Here is an 18,287-nt window from a genome sequence, read left to right as displayed (position 1 = left end):
ATTTTCTTGCAAGTTATCATCGTTAAAGTCAATTCTTAAAAATAAAAGATAACTGCAGGCCACAACAACCCTATTGTCAAGTACCAATGCATTAGAAACATAGAAATTAGGTGCAGGAGTAGGCCATTCGGCCCTTCGAGCCTCCACCGCCATTCAATATGATCATGGCTGATCATCCAACTCAGTATCCCGTACCTGCCTTCTCTCCATACCCTCTGATCCCGTTAGCCACAAGGGCCACATCTAACTCCCTCTTAAATATAGCCAATGAACTGGCCTCAACTACCCTCTGTGGCAGAGAATTCCAGAGATTCACCACTCTCTGTGTGAAAAATGTTCTTCTCATCTCGGTTTTAAAGGATTTCCCCCTTATCCTTAAGCTGTGACCCCTTGTCCTGGACTTCCCCAACATCGGGAGCAATCTTCCTGCATCTAGCCTGTCCAACCCCTTAAGAATTTTGTACGTTTCTATAAGATCCCCTCTCAATCTCCTAAATTCTAGAGTATAAACCAAGTCTATCCAGTCGTTCTTCATAAGACAGTCCTGACATCCCAGGAATCAGTAATCTGAGCAATGTGGGAGTATTGAAAGGAAAAAGAAAATCTGTTTTCATAAGTATGTGTAATGTAGTATTGTACACAGAAAGGCTAAATCCCACAGGCTGTAGATTGATAGCAACAAGCTTTGAAGAAATAAATGAGGAAATCCTGGCTCATATAGATAAAAGTAAAGCATTATATTTTGGCAACTAAAAAAATTGAAGCAGACTTCAACGACTGATGTTTCAATATGGTGGGACGAACAATTTCAGACTTTGTATCATTCCATAAATCTTGAAAATTAGAACTAAACTAGCTATCGACATTACTAAATTATGACGATATGATCAGATCAACAACATATTCTGAATATTGTTCCTTTAATACAGAAATATTGTAAAAAAACAAAGAAAACGTTTTATACTACACAAAAAGGCTAGGATGACCCAAAGGAGCTTTTTAAAGATAGTTTGTTTGATTAATTGATCAAGGTAAATTATCTAGTCTGTAGATGAATGGTAGATAAAATAAAATGGTCCAGGAACGCTGAAGCCCTGTACAAGAAGGGCCAGAGCCGGCTGTACTTTTTGAGAAGGCTCCGCTCCTTCAACGTCTGCAGAAAGGTGCTGCAGATGTTCTACCAATCGGTGGTAGCCAGTGCCATCTTCTTCACTGTCATGTGCTGGGGCAGCAGGTCGAAGGCTGCGGACGTCAATAGGATTAACAAACTCATCAGGAAGGTTGAGTTGGATTCATTGGGATGTGGTCTTGGAGGGGTGGATGCTCCACAAACTGCAGAGCATCTTGGACAATACAGCTCTCCCCCTCCATGATACACTGGTCAACCTGGGGAGTACCTTCAACAACAGACTGGTTCCACCAAGATGCTGTACCGAACGACACGACACAGGAGACCCTTCTTCCCTATGGCTATTAAACTGTACAACTCCTCCCCCTTCTGTCATAGGGTAGTCAGGCTCCCCCCACTCCCCCTCCTACTTGATAGATAAATACAATTCTATCGTATCGAATCTAAGGTGGGGAAGGGGATAATTTAAAATTATCTAGATAATCTAGATTATCTCTATAACTAATACCACATATTCTACACTGTTTGTCTTCTCCGGTACCAGACGTACTCGTGTATGGTATGATTTGCCCAGATAAAAGAGGTTTTTCACTGGATCTCAGCATACATGGTAAACCAATACCAAATTGTTGCTCCAAAGAGCAAAATGTTGCACACATCTATTTTTCCAGTAGCCATGATTATGCCTTGATTAACTTTGTCTACCATCTTTCATATCCATAAGTATCCCAAAATCTATCTCACTACGAAATACTTCTAAAGATCATGAACTGTAGAGCATGGTCAATAGTTAGTGTTTTGTGACAACCGAGGAAAGGCAGAAGGGCAAATTGCTCTTTTTTGTTTAGCATTATGAATTCATTTACATCCAATAAACAAGATGAACCATCATAATTTCTCATTCACAAAATTAAATATCAAATACATCTTTCTTTCAGTCACAGCTGTTTTGATTCCATAAACTGATATCCCAATTATTTGTAAAACCCTACATTTTTGGAAGCAGGCAATCAGATTTAGCAGCAATGCAAATAATGTAGAAACACCCAGCATGTGCTATTTTGGATGGTTTCTATCCAATTACTCACAATTATTATTATTATTTTAATTTGCTCTCTCTCTCTCTAAACAGCATCAGTTCCAATTCATAAAATGTCTATTCAGTTCTTTCCTTCCACCCGCACCAATAACTTTTTAATTGTTCTGATTTTGGCAGATTTTATCTTCTTTAACCCCCCCATCAATCATGTCTACAGTCTCTTACATTTGCAATAAAATACCCTTCTGTTTGCCACTTTTATGCTTAGAGTGCATTCTGTTCATTTTTAAAGGAATGTTACTTGATCAAAACATTTATAAAAGGCACTAAAAGTCTTAAATTTGCATGGATAAGCAAATGTCATCTAACGCTTAAGGATTTTAAATCCTTACATTTTGTTTATTTGCAGCAGCATACTCTTTATTCCAAAACCAATTTTTTATATTAATGGTCATAAACTTTGCAATTTCTAATAGACAATAGGTGCAGGAGTAGGCCACTTGTCCCTTCAACCCAGCACCGCCATTCAATGTGATCATGGCTGATCATCCCCTAATCTTCATGTTTGAAACAATTGTATTTATCCAATCAGTGGCTGGAGACACAATGAAAACAGACCTTTAAGGTTGGAAAAAAAAACACACTATAACAAATTGGAGGGCTTTAAATTTTACACTTGGATTTTATAATTGATCTGAAATAGACAAAACACATCTTAAAAACCACCTGTAGAACCATCACAGCATCTAATTCAGCAACAAATAAACTAGCCAATTGCTCACATAAAATAGACCCACTTCTTCAAACTTTGGAATGCTACGAGTCTCCTAAAGTAGTAAATCTGATAAATTACTAATCATATAAATTCTAAATTCAAGATGGGTATTAATATTTAAAATAAAGTTGTTCACAGTACAGAGCAACTTAAGTACGTATGGATCAAAACTAATTTATAAGAATGTAGCCATTTCACCAACAGCTACTTTCATTTTTGAAGAAAACGCATCTATTTCACGCAGAAGTATATATACACACTGAAGATTTTTTGTCTGTTTTTAGTCAGCACAGTAGGGGGAAAAGGTACTGCTCATTTAATGTTACAATTTTAGAACAAAGCAATTGGCAAACAATTTTGTACCAGCAACACGATAAATTTCAACATCATACAATCATTGAGAATATCAATTTCTTAATAACTAAATCGGAAATGATTATTAGCTCAAAACTTCCTTTTTCTAAAGGAAAGTAGATACGAAAGAAAAAGGGAGTTTGAGCTAATTATCATTTCCTGATTTAGTCAAGTAAAAATAGATATGAAACCCCTACGGATCGTTTTGCCAGAAAAACAGGCACAAAGTCTCCTGGCAGCATCCACATTCCAAACACTGGCACCTCATCGGCTACATCAACTTACGATCCCATGACAAACAAGATGTATTGAAAACCGTTACTGGTGCTGACGAGTGCTGGATAGACCATCGTCTCATCTCGTCCACCATGAGAATGAAGATTCCGCCCAAAAGGAAACATCAAAACCAGAACACCATCAAGAAATTCAATGTCGACGTCCTTCAAGACACCGGCCATGTACAGACGTTTCAACAAAAACTTCAAGAACAACTGCCTCAACAAATCCCACCATCTGTCGAAAAACAGAAATCTATTGAAGAACGTTATCATCACCTACTGCAAGGAAACAATTGGGTTCAAGTAAAAAAACCCCATCGGGATTGGTTCGACGATAATGACAAACAGTCCCCACTTGCCTCAAGACATCAACCATCGTGCCAGTGCCCAAACAATCAGCTACAGGGAGTCTCAACGATTTCTGCCCAGTGGCACTCACCCCTGTCATTGCAAAGTGCTTTGAGCGGCTGATCTTGGCTCACCTCAAAGCCAGCCTCCCCCCCACACTGGACCCCCATCAGTTTGCCTACCGGACCAACAGGTCTACAGAGGACGCCATATCGGCGGCCCTACACTCTGCCCTGACCCACCTGGACAACAACAACTCCTACATCAGGTTGCTGTTCATTGATTTTAACTCTGCCTTTAACACTGTCATTCCCGCCAGCTTGATCACCAAACTCTGCGGACTTGGCATCTCCACCTCCCTCTGCAACTGGACACTGGATTTCCTCACCAACAGACCACAGTCTGTTAGGGTCAAAAACCTCACCTCCTCCACTATAACACTGAACACAGGCGTGCCACAGGGCTGTGTGCTCAGCCCTCTCCTCTACTCCCTCTTCACCCATGACTGCATCCGTAAGAATGGATCCAACGCCATCATTAAATTTGCGGACGACACCACGGTGGTAGGACTGATCAGTGACAACGAGTCAGCCTACAGGGATGAGGTCCAGCACCTGGCAGCCTGGTCCTCAACTCCAAGAAGACGAAGGAAATTATTGTTGACTTCAGGAAGATCAGAGGAGGCAGTCATACCCCCATCCATATAAACTGGACTGAAGTGCAGCATGTCTCCAACTACAAATTCCTCGGGGTACACATCTCGGAGGATCTGTCCTGGTCCCTCAACACCTCCAAGCTGAACAAAAAGGCGCAGCAGCGCCTTTACTTCCTGAGGAGGCTCAAGAAATCTCACCTGTCCCCCCAGATCCTGACCAACTTTTATCGTTGTACCATCAAAAGCATCCTGACCACCTGCTTCACGGTATGGTACAGCAGTTGCACTGTAGCGGACAGGAAGACACTACAACGGGTGGTGAAAACCGCGCAGTACATCATCGGGTGCCCCGCTCCCTGCCATGGATGCCCTCCACCGAAAACAGAGTCTGAGACGGGCCGAGAAGATCATTAAAGACCCCTCGCACCCCAACCAAGGACTGTTTGCCCTCCTCCCATCAGGGAGGCGGTACAGGAGCCTCAGGTCTCGTACTAGTAGGATGAGGAACAGCTTCTACAATAATACCATCACATTGCTGAACTCGGAGTCCCTCCGTCCACATTGCTTGATTATTCTGTATTTTTATTTCTATATTGCACTACTACTACGGACTGACGCTAAACTGCATTTTGTTGTACCCATACTTGTATTTGCGCAATGACATTAAAGTTGAATTGAATTGAACTCCAACAACTCATTGATGAAAAGAGAAAAGCTTTCATCACCTTACAAACTGGCCAACAGTCGTCTACCAAAGCGAAGTGCTGTCAGGAATGCAAGGCTGCAGTCCAGAAGAGCACCCGAAACCTGAAAAACCAATGGTGGAGAAAGCTCAGGAAATCCAACAACTAGCAGACACCAATGATACTCGAGGCTTTTTCAATGCCACCAAAGTCATTTTTGGTCCATCCACTCACGGTCAAGCCCCTCTCAAAAGCAAAGATGGGTCAACCATCCTGAAGAGCAATGCTGACATGAATTCTAGATTGAGGGAGCACTTTGAAGAACTTCTAAATCAAACCGCCTCATTTGACAGGAATGTGATCAACAACATTCCAAAGCAGCCTGCTGACGACTTCCTAAGCAGAATACCATCACTTGAAGAAGTCAAGGAAGCCATCAAAACCTTGAAAATCAACAATGCAGCTGGACTCGACAAAATACCAGCTGAGGTCTACAAGATTGGAGGTAATCTGCTCCATTACCAACTGCATCAACTTCTCATCAAGATCTAGATAAATGAAGACTTACCAGGTGACTTTAGAGACTCAGCAATCGTTACCATCTACAAAATTAAAGGCGATCGATCTGACTGCAGAAACTATCGTGGAATTTCCCTGTGAGCAACAGCAGGCAAGGTCCTCGCCCACATCATGAACAACCGACTCAAGCCTTTAGCTGAGAAGATCCATCCGGAGACACAAACTGGTTTTAGACTATCACGTGGATCAGCCGACATGATCTTCACAATACTTGAACTACAAGAAAAATGTTGTGAATAACTTCAACCTTTGTACATGGCATTCATCGACCTCACTAAGGCCTTTGACTTGATGTCAAGGGAACTCTTATGAGACATCCTATCCACCTACGGATGTCCTGAATCCTGAGACTTCTCCACGATGACGTGCTTGCCACAGTCATGGCCAGCAACAGCAACTATGAGCCGTTTAAAGTCAGATCAGGAGTGAAACGGGGATGAGTGATCACCCCAAAACTGTTCACCATCTTCATTGCGACAACCATCCACATCATCAAGGACAACCTACCCCCAGGAATTGAAATTGTTTACAGAAAATATGACAGACTTTTCAATCTTGCCCGTCTCGTCCAAAACTAAGACCTCTATGAGCTCCCTCATTGAGTACCAATACGCAGATGACAACTGTGTTTCAGCTCTCTCAGAAAATCATCAGCAACAGACCCTACTGCCTTCAACAGTGCATACACGATAAACTCCAAGACGACTCAGGTTATCTATCAATCGTTACCAACTGAGACAAATCGGAAAGAACCATCAATTCAACTTGGTGAAACAATCCTAGAAAATGTGGATCATTCTCCAAACATTGCAAGTCACCTCACCTCCAATGTCGACATTGATGACGAGATCCAACAGTCTTAAATGTGTAGGAACAGCTTTTGGGCGTCTTCGAACGAGTCTTTCAAAATAGTGACATCCGAACAGACACCAAAATGTTAGTGCACAAAGCAGTGGTGATTCCAATGCTCCTGTATGCATCAGAAACCTGGACAACATACTGACGCCATCTGAAAACATTTGAAAGGTTCCACCAATTATGTCTTCGAGGCAGCTTAAATATCAGCTGGGAAGACAGGAGAACCTACGTCAGCGTACTGAATGAAGCAAAAACATCTAGCATCGAAGCCCTCATCATCAAGAGCCAACTAAGATGGGTCGGTCATGTTGTTCGGATGGAAGACGAGCGTCTACCAATGCAAACCTTCTACTCCCAGCTTAAAGAAAGCAAACGTAAAAGAGGTGGACAAAAGAAGAGATTCAAAGACGCCTTAAAAGCCAGGATGAAGAAATGTGAAATTGACATCGACAATTGGGAAACCAATGCCAAGGACAGGAAACTCTAGTGAACCATCATCCAAGAAGGAACAGTGACCTTTGAAGCCAACAGATGCGCAGAATTAGAAGAAAAGAGAAGAAAACGGAAAGAGAGGCAGCAATAACCAAAGCCCGATCTGCCATCTGGAATTACCAGTCCTGAATGCCAAAGAATTTTCAAAGCCAGGATTGGACTCATAAGCCATTAAATATTTCCTATAAATAAATGAACTATTTTAGTCTGAAGAAGGGTTTCGGCCTGAAACGTTGCCCATTTCCTTCGCTCCATAGATGCTGCTGCACCCGCAGATTTCTCCAGCATTTGTGTACCTTTGAACTATTTTAGTAGTGATAGTCAATCTGAAAATCACTCAAGTGCACACTCTTGCCTTAATTTGATTTTGCTTTTGTGCTTTTTTGCAACATTAATCTGACATTCATCTGTAAATTATATCAACTATTTTTTGAAGTAACAATTAAACAGAGAATATAAATACGTGCTCAGACAGTATAAAAGAAATTACCTTAATAATGTGTCTGGCTTGCTGAGCTGATTATTGGGTATACAGTTTTCCATTATTTCCTTGTGTACACTCATGCTCTTTCCAGTGCATTTTTGCTTCTTTTCATTCTTCGCAGAAGAGGAAGAAGGAATGCTGCCATTAGACGTGCAGTGACTTCTGGGTGAAGAATTTACTCCCCCCGTGGCGTTCTTGTAATTTTTTGAAGAAGCCGTAAACGAGTCCTCTTTCAAGAGATTCTCTGTGCTTCCTACAAGCTCATTATTCAATCTTTTATTGATATGATTTTCCATGTACTCAATTTCTTGTATTTTTGAGTCTACAGGTTGTAAAATATTATTGTTAATCCCAAGATTGGGTTTTTTGGCTTCTTTGTCCTTATCTTTCCCTTTTTCTTTGTATTCTAGTTCTGGTAAAGCTGTCGTCAATTTTCGACCTGCTGGAATTCCTCCATTGTGTTGAGGGAGTTGTGTAGAATCCATATCCGAGATTCCTTTGGCTATAGCAGCTGAGAAAAGAAAAAAACGTAAGTGCACCAAAGAAAGTAAAAGCTCACACGACCAGTCTCATTTCAAATAGGTGATACATTGTTTCTTCAACCCTTATTTAGAAAATGATTAAAGAATTACATAAAGCAAAATATAAAGAGAACCACAGCAGCTTTATTCGTTAGATTTTATTGCCATTCCAGTGAGATTTAAAAAAAAATGCAATCTAATCTATGGTCGAAAAGGGATTTTTGACACTTGAACAAAATCCCAATTCTACGTTTTTAATCCCCCTTATCCTCAGTTCTTTCAAAAGATAATTTCTTTATAAGCAGTTCTTGAATACCCTTTTAACATTGCAAAGCTGCAATCAGATATCCCTCAGTATTCTGTAATAAGGCAAACAGAAGTCAAGTTTATGTAATCCACCCTCGTAATTTAATGTGTGAAGTGCTAGTTCAATTCTGATGCACTTCTAGATCCACTCCCTGGACAGTATACAAATGACGATTAATTATCTACCATGGTTTAGAAATGGACTTAATATATAGCTTATGTGGGTAATTAACTGCAAATTACTTCAGTCTATTTTAAATTCATTTACAGGGGATGTGGACATTATTAGCAAAATCAATTATTTATCAGTCATTTCCAAACTCAATCCAGAAGTTGGTGGTGAGCAATTCCTTAAAACATATGCTCACCATCCTGCTGAATTGCCACAATCCTAACTGTAAAGGTACTTCAATGGTACTATCAGGTAGAGTGCTGCAGAAATTTGATCCAACAATGATGAGAGTTCAATACATGCCTCACTCAGGATTGATGTCCCTTCAAACAGGAATCTGAAGGTGGCAATACCCCCTTGCATCTAATTTTTCTAGGTAGTCACATGTGTAGGAGGTGCTATTAAATAATCATTGGCGCATCACCACAAAAACATCTTGTAGATGGTGCTGACTAATGCCTTTGAATAGTTATGATTAAGGCAGTGTGTGTTTGGAATAATGGTCGGACTAACCGTTAATTGACATGGCTTGACCAGTTTGGTATGAAGCTCGGAGTACAATTGGAGGAGCACTCATCCAGGATTTGAAATTAGTCTCCTGCCTTGTCCCATAAACATGGCGAATAAACAATGGAAAAAAATCACTCAACACAGAAGAGTGATTTCCAAGTGTTCAAGAAGGAACTGCAGATGCTGGAAGATCGAAGGTACACAAAAATGCTGGAGAAACTCAGCGGGTGCAGCAGCATCTATGGAGCGAAGGAAATAGGCGACGTTTCGGGCCGAAACCCTTCTTCAGAGTGATTTCCAAAACAGGTTTGTAGCCACAGTATTTTTTAATTATTGGCTTAGTTTGATTATTACCCCAGTTGCCTCTCTTGTTGGAAGCAACATACATCATATAACTATATCAGCCAAGCTGGTACAATGTGTCCAATTTTGGAGAGTTGTGAATAGAACACAACATTGTGCAGCAATCAAAAAACTCCAATGTCTGGTTTTAAGATGGTGGAAAATTCAAGGAGCAAATAACTGAAAATAAATGGGGCCTAAGACAATGCCATAAAGAACTCTTGAGATTTTCTGGAATGTGGATGAATGACCTTCAACATCCATGGCTTTCATTTGAATAGAATAAGATACATTTAGGGATCCCAACTTGAGCAGGTTGGAGTACTGACTGAAAGGCCAGATTCGGTGGGTCAGTGTGACCGACTTTGCAATTAAAGCACAATGCCTGGATTTTCATTTTTGTGGCTTTCAGTCCTGGCCAGCCATGTAGGGGGGAAAAACTTGAATGCTTTCTATATGACAAACCTGAAAGGATGATATCCTGGCACAATAAATGAAAAGAATTAAAAACAAACCAACTAGCTAGCATATGTGCAAACCAAAAGAGAATCTAAATGTATCACACAATTCATTCATTCTTGCACCAAGATAACTGATAGTAAAATTATAGTTTTCATAATACTTTCATTTTAACTACAGGTTGGTCCAGAGTATATTGCAATTTAGTCAAAAATCACTGCATTATGCTCCTGACAAAGATTGCTCAGACAATACAGATGCAAAACAAGATGCATTTTTGGGACTATTCCTATTATTTTTACATATATAAAATAGGTGCAGGAGTAGGCCATTCAGCCCTTCAAGCCAGCATCACCATTCAATATGATCATGGCTGATAATCCAAAATCAGTACCCCATTCCTGCTTTCTCCCCATATCCCTTGATTCTGTTTGCCCAAAGAGCTATATTTAACTCTCTCTTGAAAACATCCAGTGAATTGGCCCTTGGTTCTGGAATCTCCCAACATCAGGAACATTTTTTCCTGCTAATTTACTTCTGTTAATAAATAATGTTACCACTAATAAACAACAACAATCTATTATCTTCATTTTTAATTGAATAGAAAGTTTTGATAGGAGACTAGTTATGCAGCATTCTGAACCACTTATTTCTAATATGCCAAATGACCGATTTAAATTGCTTGGGAGGATCTCTTTCACCGATTTCGATGATAAATAATTATGGAATTATTGTTATGGCCTCATCTCTCTTGTATTAGGTATTGCAGTTCTTTCACAATACTTTCCACTATTTCAGTAAACTGTCTTATTTTATTTGGCGTATCATTGGAAGTGGGATGACACATCTAAACTGCATACAAAGCCATCAGACTGCTTTCTCTTTATCCATTAGTTGTACTGCCCACATCCATTACCTTTAATAAATGCTTACCTTCTTCAGCTTCTCGTTCTTGCCTCTGTAACATCTGTTGCTCTGGCGGCAAAGCTTGTTGCAGGAGCTGCATGTAGAATTCATTCTCCTTCTGGACCTCCTTCTGTTTTCTTAATCGCATTTTGTAGCTTACATAACTTTTGAAGCCAAATCCCAGTGTCACCACAGGATAGCCAATGCTTTAATTATGGGATGAGAAAAGAAGAAAAGTCAATCCTCTTAAAAATGTAAATTCAGAAAACACAATTGCCAGATGGTGAAAAAGAAAAATCCACTTATTTCTTTTCACTTATCCATAAAATTGTTCGAATGAATTTTAGATAAAGAAATTTGTGAAGAACATGTCAAATTACTTCTTTTAAAATCTTCCTTAAGGAACTACCTCGGCAATGCATAGAAACTACTAACAGCAAGTTAGGCAATCTAGGAAATACAGAAGCAGAGTTGAATATTAAATAAATCTAATCTCATATTTTACTCTCTGCACATTGCCATCAACTCACCTCAGATTCCATCACTCGCCTATACACCAGGGCAATTTCCAGAAGCCACTTAACTTACCAACCCCCTCATGTCTAAGAGTTTGGGAGGAAACGCAGGGAAACAAAAAATGCAAGCCAACCCAGGCTATCACAGCAAGAATGTGCAAACTCTACACAGACAGCACCCAAGGTCAGCACCAGGGATACTGGGCTTGCAAGGCAGGAGCTCTATTAGCTGAGCCACTATTTCAACCTGGCCATTAATTTTAATTCTTGGCAATCTGCTTTTCATGAAAGTAATGAAACATCTTTGAAAATACGAAAACACTACTTATAAATTAATTACTGAACTACTTAAATCCTTCATGCCAAAGATAGTCGTAAAAACAGGCAATGTGAAAATCCCTCCAGGACCAAGAAGCTCAACAATTTTATGTTAGTTTTATAATGAATATTACAGATTCAGCCACATTTTTAGTTTTATGAAATAAAATTTGACTTAAATATTCCACATTTAAAAAACACTAATACAGGCAATATTCATATTGCATTAGGGTTCCATCCCAGAGGACTGTCCATTAACTGATATTTCTGCAAGTCAGAAAGTAATTTTTTTATACAAACCTAGATCATATTGTTGCGCATATATTTGCTATAATTTTCTCATTTAATAATTATTCTATCGTTACCAATAATTAAACTAATGGGATTTTTTTTCCCTTATATCATTCATTAATGAATGAATATCATGAAACAGTATCAGCTTGGAAATTGCTTAAAATATTTATGGGAAAATTTGAATAAAGTTAGATTTTCATAAGTCAGGCCATTCATAACCCCTATATAGAAACTTCAATCCTATTTCCCACCAATTCGCCACAAACTAGAATAAAACCAAAAAAGCTGAAAAAGTCAAGAGGTCACACAACTTCTGAAAAAAAAAAGTGTCAACACGTGAATGAAAGAACTGCAGATGCTGCCCTAAATCGAAGATAGACACAAAATGCTGGAGTAACTCAACACTTCAGGTTGAAAGCCCCCCCCCCCTGCCCTTACCATACCCATTTGGAATTTTATCAGCCTAGTCTTTACATATTTTTGCCTCCAATTCCATTTTCACCTAGATGTTTACTAGTTGTGATTTGAATTAATTAGTTACATCTGCTAGTAGATTATTAATGCAATAGGAATATTATTTATTCCTAACATGCCAAATGTTAGACTTAAATTATTGCTCCTGTGGTCCAAGGCAACACTAATTTACTTATTCGAAATGCCATCACTCAAATTAAAAATAATGTGGAAATGATATTTGAGTGCAAGAGTTCCCATTAGTATTTTAAGACCTCCTTTGCCCAATGCCCACTTAAAGTAAATCTCCTGCCAAACTGGATGATATAAATAGAATATCATGTGGAAATGCTTAAACAAGAATATTGGTACAAAATTCCTACATGTAAAAATCAGTTTCTAGAATGATCAAAATTGTAGAAACAAATATCTTAAATAGAGTAGCCCATCTAGACATTGTGATATTACAAATATCATGGCATTGTAAATGTCATAACCAGTGCCAATGTTGTGAAAAATTACAGAATCCTAGGTTTCTCAGAAAGTATTATTTTACTGAATATTTCATTTGTGGTGCTTGCTTTTGTGGTATGTAATGGCAAGGGACATGGTGCTCGATGAAACAACAGTAAATTACAAGCTTTCATTCATGGATATTGGGCTCATTATTGGATAATATCATTCAGGTATATTGGGTTAATGTTATTAAATGATACACAGTTCCTGTAAAGGTCGCCATAATTAAATATAACTTTATCAATGTACGGTATGAAAAGTGTTAACTTACCAGTGTGCAGCAAAAGGACGACAAAGATCCACATGAAAATTTTTTAAATCTTTAAATCTGATTGCTGCTTCTATATAAACAAATAATATCCATAGTGATACAGTTGGTAAACAAACTCCCCTTTCTGAAAAAGAAAAAAGTATCATCTCATCAGCCAAAAATTTCAACTATAAAATAATGGTCTATCAACATACAAATAAAAGCATAAAAAGGGATGATTGTAGCTTCCATTTAATCACATAACATATCAACCATGACAGTGCAAGTTGGAAATTCAGATTCCAGTCTAGTAAAACATGAATTTGCAATAGGTCTCAAAAAGAAGTCCCTTGATGTGCACTGTGCTACAATGAGTTTAGATCAGATTATCGGCAACAGATAAAATCGGTGCTTAAAATTTCAGACACGGGAGGCATCAAATGACATGGATAGTTTTGAATTCTTTACACATCAGGACATTTATTTTCAATAAAGTTTTGTTTGTTCCAATTTTCTTATATGGTTTTGACTCCTAAATTGACGTCTATCTTGGAATTCAAAAATAGGAACGAAATATTGTCAAAGGTTCTGCTGCATAGCAAATAAGTTAAGACAAGTAAAGAAAATGAAGTAGCCGTTTTTAGGTCACCTGCCGAAGTGCATTGAAAATCAAATAAAAGATAATGGATGATATAAAGGAAGATCATATATCAATGCATCTCAAATGCGACTGTTGAGATAAAATTGAAGTTTTTTCTCACTGTTTGTTGTATTGGTTCTATTTTTATTAAATCAATCTCAACACGGGCATTAGTGAATTCATGTGCCAGTGATTCAGTACAAATTAACATACTCAAGAGTCTGAAATGAGGGAATGGAATATGATATGTGGTCAAAGTTAAAACCGATTATTACCTCATGCTTATTTTTACTGCAGAAATATCTGCAATTAGTAAGTTATAAGCAAATGTGAAAAATACTATTTAATTCATGTTGTAATTTTGGAAATGTACTCCTTTGTATTTTCTTCCCTTATACACACCAGGCAATCTATATATAACAGTTCATTCCCTAGCTATTGAAAAAGTGTACAGATTAAGAAAAATGACACAGCCAGATTTATCCTTATTGACCATTTCGGAAGCAACAGCTCGATTCAATGCAATGTTTTCCTATGTGATTCAGTTGAAATAAACAGTTGCCTTCCGGCATTCTAACATTGCACAACATGGATAACTGCTAAGTGGTGGGGTAAAGGCAACATTTAAAACAGGGCAACATGCTCAGGAAAGGAACTGTTCCATCATAAATTTCAAATCGACCGTACTTTTTTTTTGTCATTTTCACTGGACCCAACTTATGAATTAAAGACTTTTTAAACAGGGACCATGGCCAAATGGAAAGCCGTCACTGGATAATACAGAAAAAAGGACCTTATATTCTGGCAATAAACGAAATAAAAGACAGACATTACAATATTAGATCCCTTTTACTTTGTGGCAAAAAAAGTTATTCAAAATCAGTTTGGATTGCAAACTACTTATTCATTGGCAATACCTTTCACTGATGTCAACAAAAATGTTATCAATATTTTTAGCATTCCATATCCTAGGTAGATCTAAGCAGGTCAGCTGAAATAAAAATCTACCCATTATCCATAAAAACTCCAAAGGAATTCAGAGCAACGGATAGATTTTTCCACTAAATGTTAGCATTTTATTATGCATTTGCCTGAAAAATAACAATGGATTTTATAAATTAAGTGGTTGAGGACAAGTGGGCAGAAAGGAAAACCACCATAGTTTACACAAGCCATTCAAGTTCATGGCTTGAAGCCAAGTTCACGTTAATCTTTTTCCTTCACATTCACAGTCAATGAGCCCATGCTTCATTATCAAACATCAACCTGGTGCATTACTGTTTCAGTGATAGGGACAAGACTATTTCCCCAAATCATTAGTGATAAACATTTTTTTAATTTCACAGATTAGTGGTCCAGATTATTCCATGTGGTTTTCATGGATTAATTTCATGGTTTTACACGTTCTGTTGTTAAATTACTCAACTTTAACAACAGAATACAGAAAACAAGGAATAAACTGGACAACTTAAGTTACCAGGTCAATGAAGCAATATTTACTCTGCACCATTATCCTCAGTGAATCCTTCAACTTGCGATTGGACATTATGACTGAAAGTCGCTGACAGCTTCTTCAATGAAGTGGATCTCAGGGTCAAAAGCATCAAACAAGCATTTAAAATTCCATCTACATCACTATGTTTATGAATGGGCAACCACTTCAGTTGGAAAAAGTGGCTGCTTTTTATTTTACAAAAGGATTGTATTGAAATGCTAACAAAAAATTTAAAAACTATTGGTGCCACTATGCAAAAGTAATTGGAAAATACACGAGGACAAAGTTATTGAGGAGGTCCGAACTAAAAATCCAGTAATCCAAGCAGAAAATATCATAAACACTCAGCAGGTCAGACAGCATCCATAAAGAAAGAAAAGCAACATTTCAGGTGGATGTGGAGAAGATGTTTCCACTAGTGGGAGGCTAGGACTAGAGGGGGTCTAGGACTAGAGGTCATAGCCTCAGAATTAAAGGACATTTCTTTAGGAAGATGAAAAGGAATTTCTTTGGTCAGAGGGTGGTAAATCTTTGCAATACTTTGCCACAAAAGGCTGCGGAGGCCACGTCAATGGATATTTTTAAGGCAGAGATTGATTTTTGATTAGTACGGGTGTCAGGGATTATGGGGAGAAGGCAAGAAAATGGGGTTAGGAGGGAGAGATAGATCAGCCATGATTGAATGGTGGAGTAGACTTGATGGGCTGAATGGCCTAATTCTGCTCCTATCACTTATGACCGTATGAACAGTCCATCATTTCCAATGAAAGATCTTGAACCTGAATTGTGAACCATTTGTCTCTCCCGCAGATGCTGCCTGATCTATTCAATACTTGTGACATTTTGTGTCTTTGTTTCAGCAAGGACATACCCAAAACCACCTCACCCACTTCAGACTGAAGAAAATATCTGTCTGAGGTAATCCACAAAGGGATTACAATGAGTGGGACAGAAGTATGTGGATCTAACGAATAAAAAAACAATTTTAGAAAACCTTTACACATTTCAAAATGTTTCATTGAATTTGGAATTTGCTAAATTGAAAAACACATCTTTACATTTTTCACAGCAATTAACAGCTTCAGATGTGGCCATGGCTTTACACTGATAAAATTAAACACTCAATTTATGTAAAATGTTGTTTTACATGCTCCAATATGCAAATGCAGTTTGTTTTTTAATTTTTACAAATTGGTCAAATACAATCTTAAGAAAAAATGTTCCTTTTAGTTCAAGGCAGTAAGTTTTATTTCCATTTTGCATGAAATGTTGTAGTTAATGGTCCAACACTTACATTGGCTTACATGGAACATTAGTGGTTATAAGCACATCTTAAATGACTAATGACAATACATTTGTATGTTCATTCAGTTCTGCAAAGAAATGCAATTGGGTCAGGGAAGGAAAAAATTGATAAGTTAGTTAGCATGCAAGTCAAAAGCTACCAAGATGCAACTTGTACCAAGCAGGATCATTATTGCAAGGATGCCAATTTTCTGCTGCATAATCAATCCAACTTTTACAAGTTAATTTTTTGAGTAAGTGTAAATAGTTTTCTCTCGGGAAGAATCTTTCCACGGGACAGCAGCAGTATGCCACGGGTCACAGGCTGCATCTGTGAGGTTAACCAGAAACTTGCATCTCTCAGTCATTTAACCAAGATTTAAATAACGTATTAAGATTGATAACCCTATAGTTTATCTTTCTTTAAGTACAAAGACAACATCCGTTGGAAAAAAACTTGAACATACCTGTGTGCCAGACGTACTGAACCCATACATAAGTACTGGCAGCAAAGAAAAGCCACTGCACTGGTATGAAGAGTAGGCATATTATATCTGATGTGAATGCTACACAAACAAAAAATACTGAAAAAGCCTGCAAGAAAAACAGAGCAAAGGAATGCATTACAAGCTCAAATTAATACACCGAGCTTCTTGAAGATCAATTCTAATTTCCTAGGGACAAAACAAATTGTTAAACAGGATTTAGCATCAAAAGGGATCATTACTGTAGCAGATGGTGGAAAAAGTGCCTGCAATGTAGAGTTCTGTGGTTTTAAGAGTGTAGTATTCATTACCCCTTCCATTTTTCTATTCATTAATACATGCAACCATTAAATCACAACCAAAACAGATTTTCTTTAACAAATTGATATTCTATTGAACGTTATATACCATGTCGATAAAAGCCATGAATCTTCATAAATTGCTGTGTTAAGTTTGAGAACCTTTTAACATAGGACAAAAAGCCAAACATTTACATTTTCTTGGAATCCAGTGCACAGTTTATATAGTACAAATAAATGCCAACAGGTTACAGTGGTAGAATAATCAGAAACATGTTCTTGTTGAACAAAGCATGTTGGATTTAGTTAGGTCCCATCATTAATTTAGACAAATACCTTTATGGAAATGTCTAGTTTGGAAGAAACCAAAAAAGATAAAAAAAATTCCAATTAAAATTCTATAATTGTAGTTTGATTTACAATGAATTATTTTAATACACACTCACTCTCGAGTCAAATGAAAACAGGGTCATGAGTGAAGGTTTTCCAAGATAGTTCTGGTGAGTGTTCAATCAATTTGTTTCCAAATAGAATTCATAAAAAAATTTAGGAGGCAGGTATGTATTCTGAAGTAGACTGCACCACTTTGGCCAGCTTACATTTAAAATAGGGACAGAACAGATTGTTGCAATCTTGACATTTAAAAAAAATTTAAAAAATTTAAAAAATCACACTGCTGTTCAATCTTAGCAGGTCAAGCAGTATCCGTGGAGGGAAATGGACAGATTACATTTTGGGTCCAAACCATCCAGTCTGAATATGAACCCCAAATTGAAACATCGTCTATCCATTTCCCTCCACAGATGCTGACTGAGCCACTAAGTTTCTCCGGTAGTTTATTTTTACAG

The 18,287-nt window shown here is 37.9% G+C and overlaps 2 protein-coding genes across 3 annotated transcripts in view; one reads left to right on the top strand and one right to left on the bottom strand.

Moving 5' to 3' along the window:
- rsrp1 (arginine/serine-rich protein 1) overlaps nt 1-18,287 on the top strand; it is a 238,176-nt gene that overhangs the window by 82,768 nt on the left and 137,121 nt on the right. The gene's annotated exons all lie outside the window — the stretch shown is intronic.
- maco1b (macoilin 1b) overlaps nt 1-18,287 on the bottom strand; it is an 85,096-nt gene that overhangs the window by 22,834 nt on the left and 43,975 nt on the right. For both annotated transcript variants that reach the window (XM_055656325.1, XM_055656324.1), the window contains 4 exons: nt 17,123-17,249; nt 13,258-13,381; nt 10,918-11,096; nt 7,681-8,185 (listed from right to left, as the gene is read on the bottom strand). In XM_055656325.1, the coding sequence (XP_055512300.1) occupies nt 7,681-8,185; nt 10,918-11,096; nt 13,258-13,381; nt 17,123-17,249 (935 nt within the window). The remainder of the gene's footprint in view (nt 1-7,680; nt 8,186-10,917; nt 11,097-13,257; nt 13,382-17,122; nt 17,250-18,287) is intronic.

This window comes from Leucoraja erinacea, chromosome 26 (assembly GCF_028641065.1).
Source record: "Leucoraja erinacea ecotype New England chromosome 26, Leri_hhj_1, whole genome shotgun sequence".
In the NCBI taxonomy this organism is placed as follows: Eukaryota; Metazoa; Chordata; class Chondrichthyes; order Rajiformes; family Rajidae; genus Leucoraja; species Leucoraja erinaceus.
The sequence above is the reverse complement of the archived record's forward strand: the minus strand, read 5'-3'. Positions and strand labels throughout refer to the sequence as shown.